At 40.8% G+C, this 20,614-nt stretch overlaps 1 protein-coding gene across 10 annotated transcripts in view; it reads left to right on the top strand.

The window, feature by feature from the left end:
* Window positions 1-20,614, top strand: part of MBNL2 (muscleblind like splicing regulator 2) — a 93,976-nt gene that overhangs the window by 68,271 nt on the left and 5,091 nt on the right. For 2 of the 10 annotated variants that reach the window (XM_057401130.1, XM_057401124.1), the window contains exons 5-8: window positions 890-943; window positions 1,623-1,773; window positions 5,216-5,251; window positions 6,632-6,726. In XM_057401130.1, coding sequence (XP_057257113.1) covers window positions 890-943; window positions 1,623-1,773; window positions 5,216-5,251; window positions 6,632-6,726 — 336 coding nt within the window. The remainder of the gene's footprint in view (window positions 1-889; window positions 944-1,622; window positions 1,774-5,215; window positions 5,252-6,631; window positions 6,727-20,614) is intronic. The other 8 variants (XM_057401127.1, XM_057401132.1, XM_057401126.1 and 5 more) reach the window with 8 other exon arrangements.

The raw sequence follows: 20,614 nt of genomic DNA, 5'->3' as shown, positions 1-20,614 counted from the left end.
CCTAAATGCTGTATTAGAAAAAAAAAAATAATGCTGGACTAGTATCATAACTCATACATTAATGCTTGCCTATGAACTGGAAGCAGTATTTTTACTCCCTGCTCCTGAAAGTTGTAGCAAAGTTTAGAAAAATATGTTTAAAATTCTGAAATACTTTTTTTCCTCTCAATATAATGTGGTAAGTTCCAAGGAAAAAAAAAAAGCTACAAAAATGACCCAGCTGTAGGGGGAAAAAAGGAATTAATGATAAGTTAGTGTGATACTATTTATTCTGCTTTGTATTGAAAATGGAGAACCTCTTTCATTTTGAAGCCCAAAGCTATTGAATGATTACACTTCTTCCAATTAGAAGACCCTCACCTTGCAAGCACTGATATTAATAACCTTTGTAATGCGTTACAACTTCCACTAGTGCTTTGTATTTGAAAATGTAGCCTTTCAAATTGATTTTTCCTGCTTTAAAATATGACTGAACTAACTTATCAGGAATTCTTGTAAGCTTATCCTTAAAACTTTCTGCCTCTCTGTGAAGTGTTTATACGATGCTTAATAGTGTCTGCAAGCTGCTGTTTTACTCAACTTTCCTGAATTTCAAACATCTATATTTTACTCTCTTATATGCTTTTAACTAAGGTATAGTAGATGCATTTTTGCTTCGGTACTAATTCGAAATGTAATATTCATTTCTTTAGAAGACATTTTTGTTGTTGTGCATGCCTAGTGTTTTGTATGTTGTATATTGCATTCAGAATATTTTTTTCCTTCTCACCTATCCACAAATGCAATGCCGTTCCCATGATGCACCTCTGCTTGCTGTTTACCTGTATGTTAATTCGCTTGAATCCCATTGGCCCACTGCCATCATGTGCTCGCTGCCTGTTATTAAAAGACTCAGTCGACTGCCAAAGCAATGAAGCGACCTCTCGAAGCAACTGTAGACCTGGTACTTTGACCTTTCACCTTTTGCTTTGCATGTAGCTTTTGTTTAATTTATTTTTATATTATTTTGTTATTATTTTTTTTTCAGAGAAGCAACTAATGAAATTCGTATCGCTTTACTTTTTGAACATCAACTGGAAATGATTTCACGTACTTGTTAATTTACCAGAAGCTCTATTTATCCATCTCATTCTCATATGTAATAAACGCAGACAATTTCGTTTGGTTCCTAACACAGTTTCATTTTTTTAAATATCCTCTCATGAAAAGTCGAATTGAGATAAAACTGCTTCTGTAATTGAAAACGCTTAACGTAATCCATTAATCTGTATAATAATAGGAAGCGATATTTAAATTTTAAAAAGCAAAAATACTTGGCAATGAAACACAAGTGGTTTTTTCTCCCTGTAATATTTGAAAGCCTTTTTAAAGGCAGTGCCATTTTTGTTGCTTTAAAGGCCTTTCTTTTCAGTAGTTGTGCTGCTACAGTTTTAGGTTAATAGTACCATGCTTTTGCTATCAATAACAAAATTTCACTCATTTTACATTGCTGTGCTTGGAGTTAATATGCATGGCAAGGCATCTTTAGCTGCTTTAAAAAATAATAAGTTTTTGTATTTATGTACGTGTTATGGACGCCACCTGAAGAACGATGCCATTTTAACTAAATTCCTTATTTACAGGCCTTTCCTCCTGGTGTTCTTCACCCTTTACCAAAGAGACAAGCACTTGAAAAAAGCAATGGTGCCAGTGCCGTTTTCAATCCCAGTGTCTTGCACTATCAACAGGCTCTTGCCAATGCTCAGTTGCAGCAACATGCATTTATCCCGACAGGTATGTTGTACCCACATTGAACCAATTTTGTGTTCCTTAGGTAGCCTCCATGCCAGGCGTTTGCACTTAACACAAGGTTTTATTATGCTCCCTGTCCTACTTGAGGTGAAGTCTGCACAGGTATTTACACATTGGTTTAATTCCTCCTGCAAAGTATGAGAATTCAAGCAGCAATTTCAACATGACAATAGGCTACTTTTCACATTTATAGCCTCGTTCATCATTGTCCAGAGTTGCCCCTTTTTTTCCCACCTGAAATTGGCTGTATTCTGACTTTTACCTGCAAGCGCTCTCCTAGGAGATGAGAGTGCCAAATTCCATTAACAAAAACATTGGGAAAAGCATCATGTTTCAGGGATGCCATGGGAAATGTGCCATGGCTGAGGCGTATCCTCCTGCTCCCTTGGGTGCTGTTCTGCAGCTGTGGGGGTTACCCCATCTGCAAGAAGAGGAGCACCACCCATAACCTTCCAGTCTGTACCTGTGTGGAAGCACTGACAAAGCACGTTGCTCCTCGCAGCTGCACTGAAGGGCTTTGAGGCATCAGATGCATTTTCATGGTTTTCATTTTGGAATGCCACCAGCACTTTTCCTAGCATTTGTGCCTAATAGCTGGGGTCGCAGTTCTTCATAGGGGTGATCTGGAGAGAAGTGGACATAATCTGCATTTCAGTGCTCAGAACTATGTAAAAATCAGAGCATTCAGAAATGGCTTGAACTGCATGGTGGCTGGTGGCAGGGCTTCTCTTTAACATGGTGAGAGAAAGAATGTGCTAGGTGCTCATGTAAACAGTGACAGCGTAATCCTCAAAATTCTGCCAGTCACCCCAACTCCAAACTTCCGAAGTATCCTGCCTGATGAATTCTGTGCTTTCATTTGTAATTAACAAATTGCATATTTTAGTATCAGAATGTTATCAAGTGTGAACTTCCAGAATCATTTGAAACTATGTGTTTGCAAATGCGCTTGACATTTCAGCGATGTTATTTTAGTTTATAGAAATAATGTCGGTTAAACAAGGAATGAAATGCAGCACATGATGATTTCCCGATCTATCAGCATTTCCATATGTTTTTAAAGATAAAAACAAACACAGATGGCTTTGACTTCATGGAATTTTTCTGTAAGGCCTGAGTAACAACCTTGGAGCCTGCCCCTGTATTTATAATAGTAAGTTATAGCATGCCATATTTTTAGCACTTTGGTGCACCGGAATATCTGAGGCAGAAAACATACTGACATTTATGGGAGTGTTTGAAAAAAAGGAATTAATTGTGAGACTGCCTATCTGGACATGAATGGAAGACTGCCCTGTGCTTACAAACATACAGAGATTTCCTCAAATTTATTTTACTTTGTAACCCTAAGAATTTGCAGTATGATATGAATTATTCCTCTCTTAAGCACTCACTCCCTTTCAGAGCTTATCGCTATTATGTGCAATTACCAAGGTTTTAAAATTAACTATGGAAAATACAGTAAACCTTTTTAAGTGAAATAGCATTTGGATATTTTCCAGACTTTTGGAGTGCTCATGCTTCCTTAAGTAGCTCATTCTTTGTGCTTTTTATTGTCAATTACTCTTTCCAACCAATCAATGGTTGTAATTATAGTTTTATATTACAAATTTCTGATGGTAGGAAGGGTGGATCTTGGAACAAAACCTTAAGGGCCGTGTCGTTTGCAAGCCCCAACACAAGTGCATGAAGAAAGAAGATACAGAGAGCTAACGTAGCAGATGGAGCCCAAGCCCAGAGTAGAAAACCTTTCTCAAAGGGCTGAGCCTCCTGGCCCTTTGCAATGCCATAGGACCTATAAAGGATGTTAGAGAGAGGAGTGGGGTATGGGCGGAGGTTAGGAAAGGGGAACCCCCTCTGTGTGAGCGGGTGTCATGAGCTTTTTGTAAAGGTGTTACGTCTGATAGTCCCACATTTCCTGGGCAGGTTGGATTTGGTGAGTGTACGGGCTGTCATGCCACCTAGGTCTGTGGAGCAATGCATGATGTTATCTGTTGGATTTTAAATTATTATGTGATATTTTCTGAACTGGTACAATTTTCAGATGTGTTCCTTGTGTGTGTGTGTGTTGTTAAATTTTAAAAAAGTTTTGCTGCTGGAATATATATAAAACTTAATTGTTTTATATAACTTCTCTGCTTTCTTAACCACTTGCTCTTCTAATAAAAAGTGTGGGGCTTGACTTAGCATGGCTTACCTCCAAAGTTCTGCACTTTGTTTGTTTTACATCAGTTTGATTGCTTTGTCACCTTTTCCTTATTGTTTGGTGAATGATCTTGAAAACAGCAGATCTTTTCTCTCTTCCCATTGCTGTTTGTTAGTATTTCTATAGCCTCTAGAAGAGGAACGCTGTGTATTCTCTGGGGACTGTTCTTGGGTAAGGTCATTCATAGTTGCACTGCTACTGCTATGGCCCGATAAGGGTCTGTGGTAGTAATGAAGCAGGAATTGTAGAATCACAGAATGGTTTGGATTGGAGAGGACCTTAAAGATCATCTAGTTCCAACCCCCATGCCATGGCAGGGACACTTTCCCCTAGACCAGGTTGCTCAAAGCCCCATCCAACACTTCCAGAGATGGAGCAGCCACAGCTTCTTGGGCAACCTGTTCCAGTGCCTCACCAGAATACAGGAAGCGTATTTGACTTTGTATCAAATAGGCAAGTACCTGGGACTAGTCTCGTTATCTGCCTGCCTTTAAAATATGCTGCATTTTCTCATTTGGTCTTCCTAGAAAGGTTAAAGGTAGATTAGGCAGCAATCCTGAACTGCATGGCAGGCCAGCAGTCCTTCCAGAGCATCTCTTAGGTGCACTGCGAGCTTTTTGCTGTAATGTTACACACTTTGAGGTGTTCAGCTTGGGTAATTGTCAGGTAGTGTTTTCTTTTCTCAGGAGCACCTCTTCACCTCCGGCGTTGTGTTAAGAAAGAGTGTATTAACATCAGATGAGAACTCAGCAAAGCCCCGTCAGAACAGTATCAGCTAATTCCATTTTAACACCTTTCTCTGGTGTACATCAAACAGTTGGTTGATCTGTGCAACAGTTGAGCCATTTGAATTATGCAGTCAGTTCTAAAATTCCCAAATAATGTGATATTCAACCAACGATGTTTCTGTAAACAAAAAAAACCTGTTGCTGCAAAAGTACTAAGTGAAAGGATAAAAGCACTAAATGGAAAAGTTAGTGAAGTATCTTGTATATACACAGAAACATGCCAAAAGGCACACAGTATACCCAGGAGTTTAGTAAGAACATAATCACCTTTTTTGTGTTAAAGCAAAACTATGAATGACCTTACAGTTTCATTTAACTAACTTACTTCTCTGTGGTTATGCTTGAATCTCACTTTGAATGTTAACTCTAAACGGCTAACCTGTTTCTTCCCTTTATCCACTTTTTTCACCTATCATTGCATGACACGCAGGGTCAGTTTTGTGCATGACACCCGCTACCAGTATTGGTAGGTTCCCAATTTCTTTATTGATCTCTTTTTATACTGTATATGATGTATATTCACTTGTTCCAAAACTTCTAGGCAAGGATTAGCCACTGACTAGAATTAAAGGTTCGCTTGTCTTGTTGGTTGACTTTGCAGAGTGTCTAGCTTTGTAGATGAAAGCTGCAGTTTAGCTGTGGTATCACCTGCTATAACAACTACACTGCAAAAGCATAATACCATGAATTCCAGTCTGCTTTTCAGTTTTCAAACTTTTATTTATATTTTATATTGTCTAGTACTATAAAATCATAAAATACTGGAAAAAGCCAGCAAATTTCATCAGTGTTTAAAAGTTTCATAGTGGTGTGCCTATTTCTCCTTTTTGCTGTGTGTTAGAAAGTTTTATCAGCGTTTCCCAGAAATGTCTACTTTGATCCACAGAGGTTCTGTTGAAACCCATGATCTGAATCTCGCTCCTTGAAATATATTTACAGCTTGGAATTAACATTTGGGGCATAAAAAATGGATGTCCAGTGCAGTAGCCTGTAAGATTGAAAGCTAATCTTTCCCCTATAGCTCTATCCCAATGATTTATATTTTTTGTGGGACAGATAAGCAGTTGAAGTAACAAGCCTTTAAAATATCAAGTTAGTAATTCTTCCACAAATTCAGTCTTAAAATGAGCAAAAGCAGCGACTTTCACCGAACTGACCTTGCTTTTCTAGATCGAACAAAGTAGTATTTAAATCAGGAAAATTATTATTATCCTTCTCCCAGTTTTTGCCTCAAAGCAGATGGTAATTTAACTCTGATAAAGACAAACAGTTTTGCAGCGGTAATAGAAAAAAACACGTAAATTGGATTATAAAGGAAGACAGTGAGTATCTGGCTTACTTCAAAATGAAGATACATGGATTCATTTTTCAATTGTGCCTAAAAATTAAGATAAATATTTATCAATTTTCTTCCCAGTGCAAACCAGTATGGGATTTGTTTAGAACTGTATTACGGAGTGCTTTATACTGATACTGGGAGAAAACAAATTGCCCATGTAACAGTTCTTAGGTAACAGGCTAGTTTGGTGGAGACCTCATTTGCACAAGTAACCTTCTTAGAGATAACACCCGCTGTTTCAGTGGTCCTTGCTCTTTTTTTTTTCTGGGAATCGCCGATTGTGTTGACAGCCTTCCTTTAATTGTACTTGTAATAAGCTATTTTCCCTTTTTTTTTTTATTTCTCCGCCACGCTTTCTCGCTTTGCACTGTGATTGCATGCCATCTGCCGGTTTAACCCATGACGATGGCTTGCCGCTCTTGATATTCACCATGCCAAAAATACCACTTCTCTTACCATAATGCTGCACCCTCCTGTTCATTGCTTCCATGGTTCCCCTCCTGAAAGTACCCATGATGCACAACGCTACGGCCGCCACTGTCTCTGCAGCAACAACTCCTGCAACAAGTGTTCCCTTCGCCGCAACAGCCACAGCAAATCAGGTTTGCTCCTTTTAAAGCTTTCTTTCACAAGATCCCGAACTCTAAATGAGTGCTGAGATTTTTATTTTAATTTTTTTTTAACAAAAAAAATTCTCCCAGAGAATTTTTTTTTTCTTTCTGTGTTTACCCCATCAAATTTTACTTTTTATTTTTAAGTCGTTTATAGCAAGTGTTTGTGGGACAGGTTGCACTTACTTAGAGTTAACATTTGTTGCAAATAATGATGTAGCTGTGTTTTGTGTTGCGATGTTTGTACCTAATTATTGTGTAATTAACCCAGCTGGAGTTAGAATCACCATAGTACTGGACTACTTTCAGAAGTCTGTTATTAACTCCTAAGTTCAAAAGGAAGATCATCGCAGGTTTATAATGTTCAGGTGTCTTAATGTAGCCTTCTCCATGTGGTGTGTGGAAGTGACTAACTTGCAAGCATGGAAGCTGTCTAAAATCACAGGCAGGACAAGGAAGATGAAAAAAAAAAATAGAAACAAGACTGAATGATTTTTTGTAAATTAATGATCAAAACAGTAAATGCTAGTGATCAAAACAGCACTCAAGATAGTTATGTCTGTTTTATGTTTGTATGTGTATCTTAACATGAGAGTTATATTTCCCTAAGGAAGGATGCTCTTACAAAGAACACCTAGAGTTATTGACAGAGGCAGGCTGGGGAAGACCATACCTTCTCCTTTTCTTACGTGTTTTGTTATGTTAATGGCAGTCTTCATTTTGGTAGAGTTTTCTCCTCCCTCCTATAGGACCTGATTCCCAGAGAAGAGTATCTGTTTGCAGCTCAGAGTATGTAGCTTTGACTCCTCCACTGGGGTTGTTGAGATTCCCACCCCAATGTGCCCAGCATCTGGTAGGAGAGGGGTTTGCACAGCAGTTGGGTCACTCTGGCGTTTCTGTTACTTTGCCACCATGCTCAGGCACTTCCACCTGAGAACTGTTTTCCCTCAGGTTTTTAGAGGTCAGACTGAGGAGGAAGCAAGCAGATTTGCTTGTCGAGGGAAAGTAAAGGGCTATGTTCCCATCTTCTTCCCATGTGTTGCTCCTGCCCAGACCAACAAGCTAGTGCAGACTTGGTAGAAATGCTCGCCTCTTGATCTATTCTCCTCCACCTGCCAAGATATTACAAAGAAATCAATGAAAATGTTTTGCTTAATAATATTATACCAGTAGATTTTTTTTTTTTACTGTTGGTCCCAAAACTATGTAAGTATCCCATAGGAAAATAGAAGTTACCGCAAGAGTTTATAATAATTTGGAAAAATATACTACCTCTGAAATACACCCTACTTCCTTAAAGAAACACAAACCAGTCCCTTTTCTGTATTTTTTTTAAAGGGTTGTTTGCCAGCATTGTGGTGTTTGTGCTGCTAGCATTTTCATCAAGAGGGTTGTCATTTTGTGCATTATTTGCTGCGAGCTAGCTTGTTTTAGTGAAAACCTGCTTGGGACGAGGAGGGGAGTGCAGCAGGCAAATGTTGTGTTTCACTGTCCTTCCCACAGCAGTGTCTGCAGCAGCAAATTGTTTGGTGGTATCAGTGCAGTTTTGTGTTCCCCAAGGGGCTTGAAGATGCCAAGGGACTATGAGAAAAGGGGAGGGGGTCACCTGGGGTCTCTCTCCAGCATGGGAATGCAGCCAGGGCAGCTCCACCACCTGTACCTCTGAGCGCCAGAGGGGCTGGTTGTGGCTTGAGTAGAATAAATACCCATACACCTACAAAAGGACCACTAATCAGTCTTTGTTTTCTTTAGTTAATAGGAATACTTTCACACGAGTAACTAGTGCCACTGGGGAGACGTAGGTGTGTTTTAATGCGCTTTCTCATCTAGCAGGATAGCAGGCTAAACTCCTCCTTTCCCACTGCAGATTTTGTTTGCATTGAAGGATTAGAGCATTTTAAATGTAACAGGAGTTGTGGAAAGTGTCTGTCTGTATTTATTTAGTCGCATGCATCTCTGTGTGTGTATACACATAGCTCCATGCTGAAATTAAAGGATAATTTAACATGGGTATGGGTTTCCACTTGTTTACAAGTTTGGATTTCTGTTCATCTGCTTTTCACGAAGTCCATGTTAGGGCAGGATGAATTGCCCTGGAAGGTTCTGTCGCTTTCTCTTGCCTGTGGAAAGAGCATATCTAGGTAGCAAAGCTCTGCACCACTGCATGAGGAGGAGACGAGTCCCACCCTGGCAGCTTTTCTCATTGGCTTCTGTAGTGTGTGCCATTCCTGTCTTTTTCTTCTCACTCCTGTCGTTGTGTTAAGTCATTGCAAATCTTTAGAAGTTACTGTAAAACTGTTTATTTGGAAGTAGTGAAAGTGGTAGTAGTCACTTCTTCTTTGTAAGGGGCAAATGTCCAAGATTGCTATTTACAGCCTCTTAAAAGTTGGAGGCAAAGCTACAATGCTGGAAAAAGCCCCATAATTTTGTGGTCCTACCTATCAGTATTTCTTTAGCCCAAGAAACACAGAAGGAACAGATAGTTAACATGAGTTAAGACTTTATTCATGGTCATAACGTTCTTTGTTTGTGTCCTTTTGTATGGATTTAAACTCTCCTTTGTGTTTCAGAAAGACTTTTTTATTCCCATCTAAATGAAATGTCCTTTCTTGGCCTGTGCCACACTGCTTTACATATCTGTGGGATATGGTTTCCTCTTCCCAGTGTTGTTAATCAACCTGCAGCCTTCAGCCCATCCCATTTCAGCTCCTGCGGCTTCTTCTCACAGTGCCAGGCATGAAAATAAACTTGTAGCAGGGCTTAATAATTTAGCTCAATATCACTTGGCCTGGTGCTCTGGCCTGAGGAAAGATTGCTGGACTTCCTTGGGTTGAGTGTGATGATGCCGGTGCCCTTGAAGCACCAGCAGAAGGAGAAGTCAGCATCCCAAAAGTTATAGTCTCGGCTGATGGCTAAAAAAAAACTAACAACCCTGTTGGGTCCAGTAAATTATTTAGTGTGTGCTGTCAGTTTATATCTTGAAAAAAGGTGAAGGATGTCTCATGTCTTCTGTATGTCCTTTCTTTCTAAAAATAACGTGAGTAACAGCTCAGAATGTGCCTGCATTGACACACACGCACAGCCAGTCACACTTGCCCAGCAACTGTATGTGTTGTGTGTTCAAAGTACATGAGAAGATTGCGTAGGGTTAAAGGCTATACCACAGTACGTTTGTGCAGAGTGACACCAGTTAAGAATATATGGAAAATTGAAAATCTATTGCTTTTCTTGCCTTACAGAAGTTAGGTTTTAAAGCCAAAGTAATTTTCTTGCGGTGTACATCAGAGGGGAGGAGAATCACTTTGGCTTAGTGCAGTGAAAACAAGATGGAGCAAAAGTGCTTTAGCAAAACCTGTTTTCCGAATGCTTATTAAAGACTGACTTGGTTGATACAACAGCTGTTGTCTTGTGAGAAGGTATCCCCTCTTCCTCTAGCTGCCAGGCTGTGATGGGAGAGGATGGAGGAGGGGAGTTGAAGCTTAAGTTTTCCAGTGAAAGGCAGGTGGTCTTCCAGAGGTACGTGGTGAGTCTGGGAGCATGACCAGTCAGAGGCAAGAGATCCTTCCCAGTTTTCCTCTTCCCCCCTTCACAACTGCTCCAGGTATTCCCAACAGAATAGGGATGGATGCCATAGCTGCTTAACCTCGCTTCAGGGTTAGATCCCTAATGAACTTAAGTTCAGTTGTTGTTTGGGGATGCTGACACCATTTTTTTGGAGGATGGAACCAGCAAAGTTCCAAGTAATGTGAAACAATCAATGGTGGAAGCAATGTCAGAGCGTGCCTGTGGACAGTTTGGTCCTGGCTCCCTCTAGTGCACATATGTGGGCAAAGGTGTGTAGAACATCTTACTTAAAATATTAATACAGTCATTGCCTGTCAATACTTGGTTCAGAGATCTTTATCAAGGCTTTTAATTATTATTCTTGCAGCTAGTGGTCTGGCAGTACTTGAGCAAGCAAGGAAGCTGTTACCGGCTCAGCTTCACTCATAGGTAGAATCACAGAATTCTTTAGGTTGGAGAAGACCCTTAAGGTTATGGAGTCCAGCTGTTAACCCAGCACTGCCCAGTGCACCACTAAACCACGTCCCTAAGTGCCACATCTCCATGTCTTTTAAATACCTCCAGGGATGGTGACTCCATCTCTTCCCTGGGCAGCCTATGCCAATGCTTGACAATCCTTTAGGTGAAAATTTTTTTCCTGATACCCAGTCTAAACCTTCCCTGGCACAACTTGAGGCCTCAAGCTACTCTAATCCTATTGCTTGTTACTTGGTAAAAGACACTGACCCCCACCTCACTACAACCTCCTTTCAGATAGTTGTAGAGGAGCAGAGCAATATTTATTGATTTTCTTTAGGCTGTGCACTGCTGCAATTTCAGGATGAAATCAAAGTCATAGATCTTAAGGAAAATTATTTTGGAAGATTGTTTCTCTTTCTTTTATATTTTCTTTATAAGTAAATACAGGATTAGAAACTTGGGGAAATATTATATAGAACCCACTTGGAGCTGACAATGTTCACGTTAATTGAAGATGCAGAGAGCTGTGATTTCCTCTACCCTGCACTCCAAAGATGGTTTAACAGAGGATCAGTGCATGGGATATGCTATCATAACATTAGATGAGAGGTGTTTTTCTGAATTCTGGGACTGAATTTCAATTTTGAATAATGCCAACACCTGCCCAAAATTAGGCCACCAAAATGTTGGTGTCTGAGTATGGATGTCTGTATGCAAGCTAGAAATTTAAGTGCCTATTGTAGACTGTGAAGGTCATCAGCACAGTCAGATGAAGTCTAGAGCTCAGAAAGTCACACAGGAGTTGGTTCAGTTGCTTAAACATGTGTCTACTGACGATTAAGATTGTCCTAAGATAACCTTGGATGTCTGGGTTATCCAGGACATTTTGACAAGCTTGGCAGTTGCAATACAGGACCTACAGACAAATCTGCATGCTTCTGAACCGGCACCTGGGTGACTGGTAGTAACTTTGCTTGAAGATGTTATTTATTGACAACATTATCCTACTGGTTATATGACCTTTAACCAAGAGGGAAAAATGAAAAGGCAGATCCAGTAGAAAAAATGAATACTCATAGGCACTGTCTGAAAAGAAATAGAAGATCAACAGGCTTTCTCATGCTAAGGCTTGTGATTATCTAGCACAGCTGTTAAGTTATGCATCAGCATTAGCACTAAATTAGGTGGCAATTGCACAGATATTAATTATGAAGTCATTCAGTAGCCTTTGGTTTTGTCAAAATCTGCAAAAATACAATGAAGGGAAAATAAAAATAGTTATGTTACATTTGAGTGCCACAAACAAAAGGACAATTAAAATATTTGCTCTGGAATCCAAAAAGTAGTTAACAGAATATAAAATACAAACCTACCAAATGTTTAATGGGGATGTGAGATGCTGAGTGCGACAGCTCCCTCGGGAGGGAGGGGAGCCAGACATGCAGCAACAGAGCACCTCTCCTTGCCAAGGTGCTCACAGAGGCAGCCACCACTCCCAAAGGAGGCAGATTCTCCTTAGACTGCAATGTCATGTGGCACCTACTCAAGCTGATTTCTCCTTCTGTACGCGGTAGAAGCGCCAGTTGCTCCTTCTTGCAAATAGCGTCCCAAACAGGGCTTCCTCTCAGCCTACCCACCTAGCCCCAGGGAGCCTTCTGGCAGGGTAGAGGGTTGTCCTCCACACTGCTGACAAGACTTTTTCTGTCTCCACGTTCCCTCTTCCTTGTGGAAACCTGCTGAATTGTAATTGGAGAGAACAGTAGCAATATACAGAGAAAATGATTTGGACAATCTAGTAGTAGGAAATGGCCTTTTTGTTGGTTAAAAGCAAGCTTTTGAGAAGGAAGGTGGGAAGGAGGAACTAATGTTATTTACATCTTTAGTGCCAGTATACAACAAAGTTACAAATAAGAACCTGTGCAAAATTCTTGTTAATGATTTGACAAGCTTTGATTGCCATTAGTAAGGGAATAGGGGAACAGGTGGAAAAACGCTTATGTTGTGAATGATAACTATCTAACCAATTTTTGTTTGTTGTTTTTTTTTTTTTTTTGACTGAAAGTTTTGGTCTAAAAATTCCATAATGTCCCAAGTTAAATACTTCTCTATAAAATCTGTTCTAGCAACATGATTCCAACATGAAAAAGTTAAAAATAAAAACGGAGATGGAGGAACAGGTTCCTTTCTCAGCCACATTATTGCAGGACTGCTTGCAGAGAGTGAGCCCTGGGCATAACAGTGTTGGGCATCTAGTGAGGGCACGTATGGTACCAGGCTGCTCCACGCAGAGGTACCAGCAAGCCTTGGCATCTGGGATGCAGGATGTCTCGCCTTGTACCTGCATCAGGCTGGAAAAATGAACCTAAACAGTCCTTGATCATGAAGAGCCATTTCTCTAGAAAAGGAATTTTGAATATCAAATTTAAATTGCTTGCTGCCTCTTTCATGCTGGACGCCCAAGAATCACAAGTCTCATTCAGTGTCTTCAGAAAAGATAACTACTGAATTGAGTTACATGTAAGTAGCTGTAACTTTCAGAATTAACAGTTTGCAGGCTCAAGAAGGGAGCCTTGAAGCCTACAACACTTCTTAAGCAGTATCAAGGAAATACCCTTTGAATTGCCTTGAAGCAACTGAAGTTACAAAATACATGGCAAAACTTTGTTTTTGTTAACTGCAAGGCAGCAAAGATGATAAAACAAAAGGTTGCCCTGGGAAATGTAACGGAATTCACATGCAAACCTTAACCAAACCTTTATTTTACTTCTAGTAACGTTTTCTGGTCTCTTAAGATAGCACGTTGCTTCTGTGTAGATGAGGAAGACTTCTGGCACGCTTGCATACGGGGTTTTAGATCATATGCTCATATACAAGAAGCCAGTGGGAACAAATGGGAAGAAGTCTGTTTAGGGTAGCTTTTTTGGGAATTCTCCCCTCACACACTGCTGCCCCTTTAGAGAAAGACTGAAACATCAGTTCCTCTGGTAGCCTGCTAGATGGCAGTATCACATAACGAGAAGTAAGCAAAGGCAAACACTTCTTTTGCATAACAAAAATCGAGATATATTTCTCTTTCTTCTTATAGGCAACTTTACCATTCATATCATTGAAATTAAAAAAAAAGAATCGTATTTATGTTTGATGTGATGACTTCTTACTGTGCTCTTACTTTCAGTTATTCAACAAACCATACTTTGACAAGTTGAGTAGAAGTCTTTTGGGACATATATTTATTATTTAAACATAGGAATGTTTTCCTGAGGTCAGCTTATTTTGTAGGCATTTCGGGAAGACTGAGTTGGCTTCATTGTGCTTAGCATATACACAGAGCTCATGTGAGTCTGGGTTTTTCCATCATAAAATTTTAACATAGTGTAGTACAGAGCTCCAGATGTACTTGTCTGGAATTCTGTTCTTTGAAATAATTGCATCTGGACATCTCTAGTTTCTCCAACTATATTCCCTTGAATTAAAGGAATATCATATTTTTATCTCAGTGTGTGATGGGGCTGTTCAGCCTGGAGAAGAGAAGGCTGCATGGAGACCTCATAGCAGCCTTCCAGTATCTGAAGGGGGCCTACAAGGATAATGGGGAGGGAATCTTAATCAGGGACTGTAGTGACAGAACAAGGGGTAACAGGCTCAAACTTGAACAGGGGAAGTTTAGATTGGATATAAGGAAGAAAGTCTTTACTGTAAGGGTGGTGAGGCACTGGAATGGGTTGCCCAGGGAAGTTGTGAATGCTCCATCCCTGGCAGTGTTCAAGGCCAGGTTGGACAGGGCTTTGGGTGACATGGTTTAGTGTGAGGTGTCCCTGCCCATGGCAGGGGGGTTGGAACTTGATGATCTTAAGGTCCTTTCCAACCCTAACGATTCTATCATTCTATGATTCTATGATATGTTGCCCACCAGAAATGCCAGTCTTTGCCTTTGAGTGTGCAGGATGCTGCCCATGTCATCACAGTGGAAACATCTATTTATTTATTTGCTTGTTTCTTGTACCTGTTGTGACTTTTGGCTTGAGGCAGAGATTTATTAACTTCAACGGACTTCATTTTTGGTGCAATATTATCTGCAGTGGCTCACAGTGGTATGTATGTCTCTCTATGTGGGAACATTCAGATAAGAAAATTCAGGAAACAGCAGTCAATAGTCAGGAACATTGAGATTTCCTCAGAGAAGTTATAAGCATAGTAAGTTTTATACAACTGACACAGTGATGTCTGATGAGTAACCTTGATGAGCATAAATTTGGTACCTTTCTGTGTTTAAGTTCTGGCTGTTAGTGGACCACCTCTTCCTTGGAAGGGAGTCTGAACTGAAGCAGCAGGTTTTGGACGTGTAGTGGCACCCTCATCTTGTTCAATTTGGGCATGCATGATGTGTAAGAGGAAAATACAAAGCAGGGCATGTTAAAAGAAAAAACAATGCTAAGTGAGGACACCTAAGAAAATACAGATTTGGAGGCATAGTACCTCTGCAACAGATATATGGGCACTTTCACAGGTAATACAAGCTTGGCCTTTCAGTCCTTTGTGCTCTCAGTTCTTCTGCATGTGTCAATTCTGGCAGTTTCTAAAATTCAAGAAGAGAGTGAAAATGACCTGAAAGTAGGACATGAAAAACACAGATGATTGCTGTAGCTCAGACCTGCTGAAAGGTAAAACTGAATGGCTGTTCAAAACAGTCACTTTATGGGCGCTCCTAAAATACTACAGCAGTAGTATTTCAGTCATTTCTGTGTAGTCTGTCTGCTGCCTGTGCGATCAGTTAAAAATAGATTTGGGTAGAATATATTAGAGTGTATTAGGATCAGTTTTTAGTACTGCATTATTTATTACTTTAAAGAAGAGTAAATAAAGTCATGCTTTCATTTTTAATACAACTAGTCCTATTTCTTCAGAGTGAGTAAATACCTATTAAATTTAACTTAAGCATTATACATTATTACTTGAATAAATACCTGCTGAAGCTCATAAGCATGCTAAGGAGTTGGCAGCACAAATGGCTTTGGATTCTCTTTCAGGACCTTGTGAATATTAAATTACAATGATGCTGTTGAACCCTTGAGCCTTTGAGATCCCACAGCTGCCTTGATCTTTTCCTTAGATCATCATGAAGAGCTGGATTCAGACATGGTCTTTGTCAGCTTTATGACACCCTGATGGCCAACAGGCTGGCGCTGATAGACTGAAAATGTGCCAGCAGACGTGTCCGCTTCAGCATGGACATCTGACCCTCAGCCATTTACAGAGGCATAATATCAACACATGGGACAGGCAGAACTGAGCACACTCAGATTTAGGAGAGAAAAGAGAATGGAGAAGGGCACCAGAATTACCATATCAAGGGATGGGCTATGAGAAAGCTAAGCAAATAGGACCTCCAGCCTTTAGAAACCTGGTGCCATTGTATTAGTCACTATATGGACAGGCAACCGAGGAGATCATCTGTGACCTAGACATCTCACCCTTATGTACAAATCAGAGGTCACCTTACTGATGAATGCAGTACACATATTGGGGATACATTGGGTTAATGGAGAAGCAATAAGATAAAAATTCTCCTTCACCCCTGAACTGGGGAGAAGTTAGTGAAGTTAGGAGAAAAATGAAGAATGTTTACATTAAATCATAATATGCTGGAAATAAGAATGAGATTTCTGGCCAGTGAGAGTAGCAAAGAAACCGGTGACACAAGGTGGAGCTCAGTGTGTTTATGAAAAGCAGTGAAGTGTTCAGCAGTGACAGCAGGGGTAACAAATTGCTTTCAGCAGGTCCCTTCAACGCTATTAGTAGTTCTTTCGGATTTTGTTTGCGGATAAATTTATTCAGGTTTTTTTCTTTGCAGTGTTTGCAGATGACCTTGCAGAAAGATGGTAGATTTGATGCTAGTTTTAGAGGAGTACTACAGACTGGTGACCATGGATTTTGAAAGTGGAAAGGGACAGATGAGTGAGGAGTCAGGCCTGATGTTAGATGTGTGCACGAATGTGCAAATGTATGTAGTAAAGACAAGGAAGGGAGGCTCTTGTGGCAGTGACAATGCCTGCAATGTAGTGCAGACAGTAGGTCAGGAAGGAACTTCCAGTGGGAGATTACAAGAGAGGGGGCAGGACAACAGCTAAGATGGGACAGATGAGGCATGTGTACCCAAGCACCTTTCCACCCTGAGCACTGGGAGGAGGCAGGATGCTTCTAATGCAAGCAAGAGTTGTAGCCAGCTCAGCTGTTGGCCAGTTGAGGACAGGGCAAATCCCATCCCTTAGGGAATGTCAGTGGGAAATTGGAAGCTCAGGTTGGTGCTGTGTGAAGGTGCTGCTGCTGAGGCTATGGAGAAATAGGAGGTGAAAAAGTCCATCTGTAAGGCTATGTAATAATTAAGACCGAGCATAACTGATATGATAGCAATTACCCTCAGTAAACATCTGAATATTTACTCATCCTTTTCCACTTTTGATTTAAAAAAAAAATAAATAGAAGACTGATTTATTTGAAAGAATAAGGCACATGCCACAAAAGAGCATTCTGAGAGAAAATGAAAAATAAAGAGTTGGAGGCATTTCCCAAAGGCACAGGGAAATATAAATAGTCTTGAGTTTCATGTCAAAGGGAAGAAATACTTTGTGTTAGCTTTATTTTTAGAAAGCGGGAGAAGTTATGAGACAGCCTGATATGAGCCGGCTGTCTGAAAATATCTGTCATTTTCAGTGTGTACCCTAGATATATCTGACCAGTCTGCTACTCTGTGAAAAACATGAAAATAGAAAGTGTCACTGGGGAAAGAGTCATCTGCCCCGACACAGGTGGCTAAAAGTTAAATACCTCGGTGTGAACTGTTTGCTGCAGACCGTTGTATCTGGTGGAGGGGAAAAGAGCATCATGAGCTGGTAATCTGTCTCATGTAAAATCAGTTGCCTGAGGTAGGCTAGGAAGATGTAAAATAGAGTGACCAGCTGAGGTGTACACATCTGTAATCACCTGAGATGAATCTCGTCTACAAGAAACTCCTGTTGACTACATTGCTCTTAAAATGAAAGGCTGAGCAGCCTAAAATGTGTAATACATGTGAGTTCAGTTTGGAGGCGTAAGTGCTTCGCCGTGTGGGGGTCAAGTACGATCTTAGTGCTCCCTTAAAATGTATTAACGCTGATAGAGCAAAATGTAACTGGGAGAAGTTATTTCTAAACTTCCAGAAGAGAAACATGTCAGGGGTAGATGCAAAGTCATGTTTTCCAGCTGATCCACTGTGACAGGTCTGTAGTTGAACAAGAGTTCATGTACACTGAATTCTTGCAGAATGGTGGATTTTCTGTATTCATCGTTGTATTATGAATCTGAAACTGGAAACAGAATTTAACACAGAGAGAATAAAGAAGCTTCATGAGTTGTAGCTTCAAAATAGAAAACCTTAAGCCAGAGAGTGTTCTTGAAATTCTTAGTTCACAGTCGTGATTCTAGGTAATCTGGTTAAATCTGTGAACTGTATCAAGTAAAGCAGTGCACATAGTAATGTGGGTGACAGAAAAAGAGTTCACAAAAGTGGAATTTCTACATTAATTTAAAAGAGATTCTCAATTTTTCTTTTTAAGTCTTTGACAATGACTGGTTGCAGCCGCCTTTGCTGGGTCTGAGGAAATCCCGGGCTGATGTCGATTTGTCTGCTGTGTGCCATGGGTCAGTAGTTTGGTGAGAAGCTGAAACGATTGGCAGTATCATCTCTCTTGGTTATCATTCCCATGGGTGACACTGCAGAACTGATCACCCTCAGAAGAAATCCTGGCTGAATTTAGGGATGTTCTGTGTTGCACAGCAAGGGTCTTAATGACCACTGTGGTCATTCAGAGGTCCTGAGGGTAGAGAGCCATGCTCTGATAGAAAAGAGAGAAAGTCTTGGAATTTGGGAGCTGAAAACGTCACCCCTAAAGAGCTGAAAATTCAAAAGAGCAAATGCTTCTTGGCAATTAGAAAGCAGTTTGCAGAAATAAAGGTTCACTCTATGTGTTACTGGTTTCAGTGAGGTCTAGTAACTTGCACTGGCACAATTGTAGTGATTTTAGTCTAAAGGGTAGCCAGCTTTCTGGCACTTTGAACAGGTACCAAAAAAGAAGGCAATGGAGAAGGTATCCTATGTCTGTGATAGCCTTGAAAAAATGCCCTGTACTGTCATTGCATCTGTGAATTTCAACTGTAAGTGCCAGGCCATTCTGCTTGTGCTAGAAATAGTGTTCTTATTAGCTCTCTTACTACAGCAGCAGAAGGTACGTATTCTGGCATGTCTGTATCCACACCTGTGGATCTTATTCATACAGACAGAAAATGCTTTCCCATGCTTGACCTGTAGACCTTTGTACATGGGACAATGCACATTCATTGTATTGTCTCGTGTTTCAGGTTTTTTTTATGTGTATATATACTATGGTAAAGATGTCAATACATTATATGAAGTTGCTATGAAGTATAATGACATAATAGTACCACTGCAAATATGAGAAGTCATATATTTGAGATATAGTTCTTCACACAGTAGTGAACATGACGGATGTTGGACCTATTTACAAGTAACGAGGTTGCGCAAACTCTGCAGGAAGTGTTTGTGGGAATGTTCCTTCGTTGGTATGTTCTGCAGTTTCTTTTTCAGCATGCAGGCAAGCAATGGAGCAATTAGCACTGATGCAGACTCAGATAGCTTCCATCTTCCATCACAGTTTATTACTTCATTTGTAGATTAAACAGAAGACGTTCGCAGTGTGTTTTCCATGTAAAGTAGTTCAGCATTTTATGTTTCTCTGTCAGACACAGTGAAAAAAACAGTTGCAGAAGCTGATACATGTGTATGGCAGTGCTGTGATATCTTTTGAGAAATAGGGTGTGAACATATAATTAAAGACTACAGGATACGTTTAACACTTTGTGGCTAAGGTTAAAAAAAACATGTAGCTCCTCATTTCTGCATCTTCCCGCTGGAGAGGCTTGTTCTGAAGGAGAGACTTGAGGTTTCTTTCCTAGGAGGCCTCCTACGTGTACTAGAAATAGCTGGGGTGCGACATGCCCTAGTTACATCCCCTGCACGAGTGGCGGTGAGGACAATGTGGTGGGAGCAAGCCAGCTCCGTAGCCACTGGCAGTACAAGAAGCATGGTGGGGAGAGCTCCAGCTGCTCCTCCTGCACCCACAGCCACGTAAACAGGACGTGCTTGTGCACAAAAGGAAAGTGTTTACATTGTCTTCGCTGCTTCCTGAGTTTCAAGAGGAGGGGAGAAATGGCAGGAATAGGCACAGGACAGTGGAAGTCCTTACCTGGGCTCTGCCACTTGCCAGAGGACCGCACAGAAGCAGTCCCTACTCTTTCGCGCTGCCCAGGGCCCCTTCACTGTGCCTGGCATGCTGCAGGGTGAGTTGCACTTGGGTTAATCCAAGTGCCAAGAACGGTCCTACCCTTTTCCCAAGAAACAGACTGAGATGAGTCCCTCTGCCTTCTCTGTCACACATTTTGGGGGAACTGGGAGCATGGGGCTGTTTGACCTTTAAGACGTCTTGACATAAGGGGCAGTAATCTGTCCAAGGAGGTGATTCTGCCCCACTACTGTGCTCTGGTGACACCCCACCTGCAGTACTGTGTCCAGCTCTGGAGTCAGTACAGGAAAGATACAGACCTGTTGGAGAGGGTCCAGAGAAGGGTCACAAAGATGATCAGAGGTATGGAGCACCTCTCCTATGAGGAAAGACTGAGAGAGTTGGGGTTGTTCAGCATGGAGAAGGCTCCAGGGAGACCTTATTGTGATGTTTCACTTCTTAAACGGGGCCTGTAGGAAAAGTGGGGAGAGACTCTTTAGCAGGGCCTGTTGCACTAGGAT

The sequence above is a fragment of the Pezoporus wallicus genome, unplaced genomic scaffold (assembly GCF_028554395.1).
Source record: "Pezoporus wallicus isolate ANWC-B61680 ecotype Strahan unplaced genomic scaffold, APGP_CSIRO_Pwel_v1 contig_6944, whole genome shotgun sequence".
Taxonomy (NCBI): domain Eukaryota; kingdom Metazoa; phylum Chordata; class Aves; order Psittaciformes; family Psittacidae; genus Pezoporus; species Pezoporus wallicus.
Note: the sequence above shows the minus strand (reverse complement) of the source record. Positions and strands in the feature narration are given on the sequence as shown.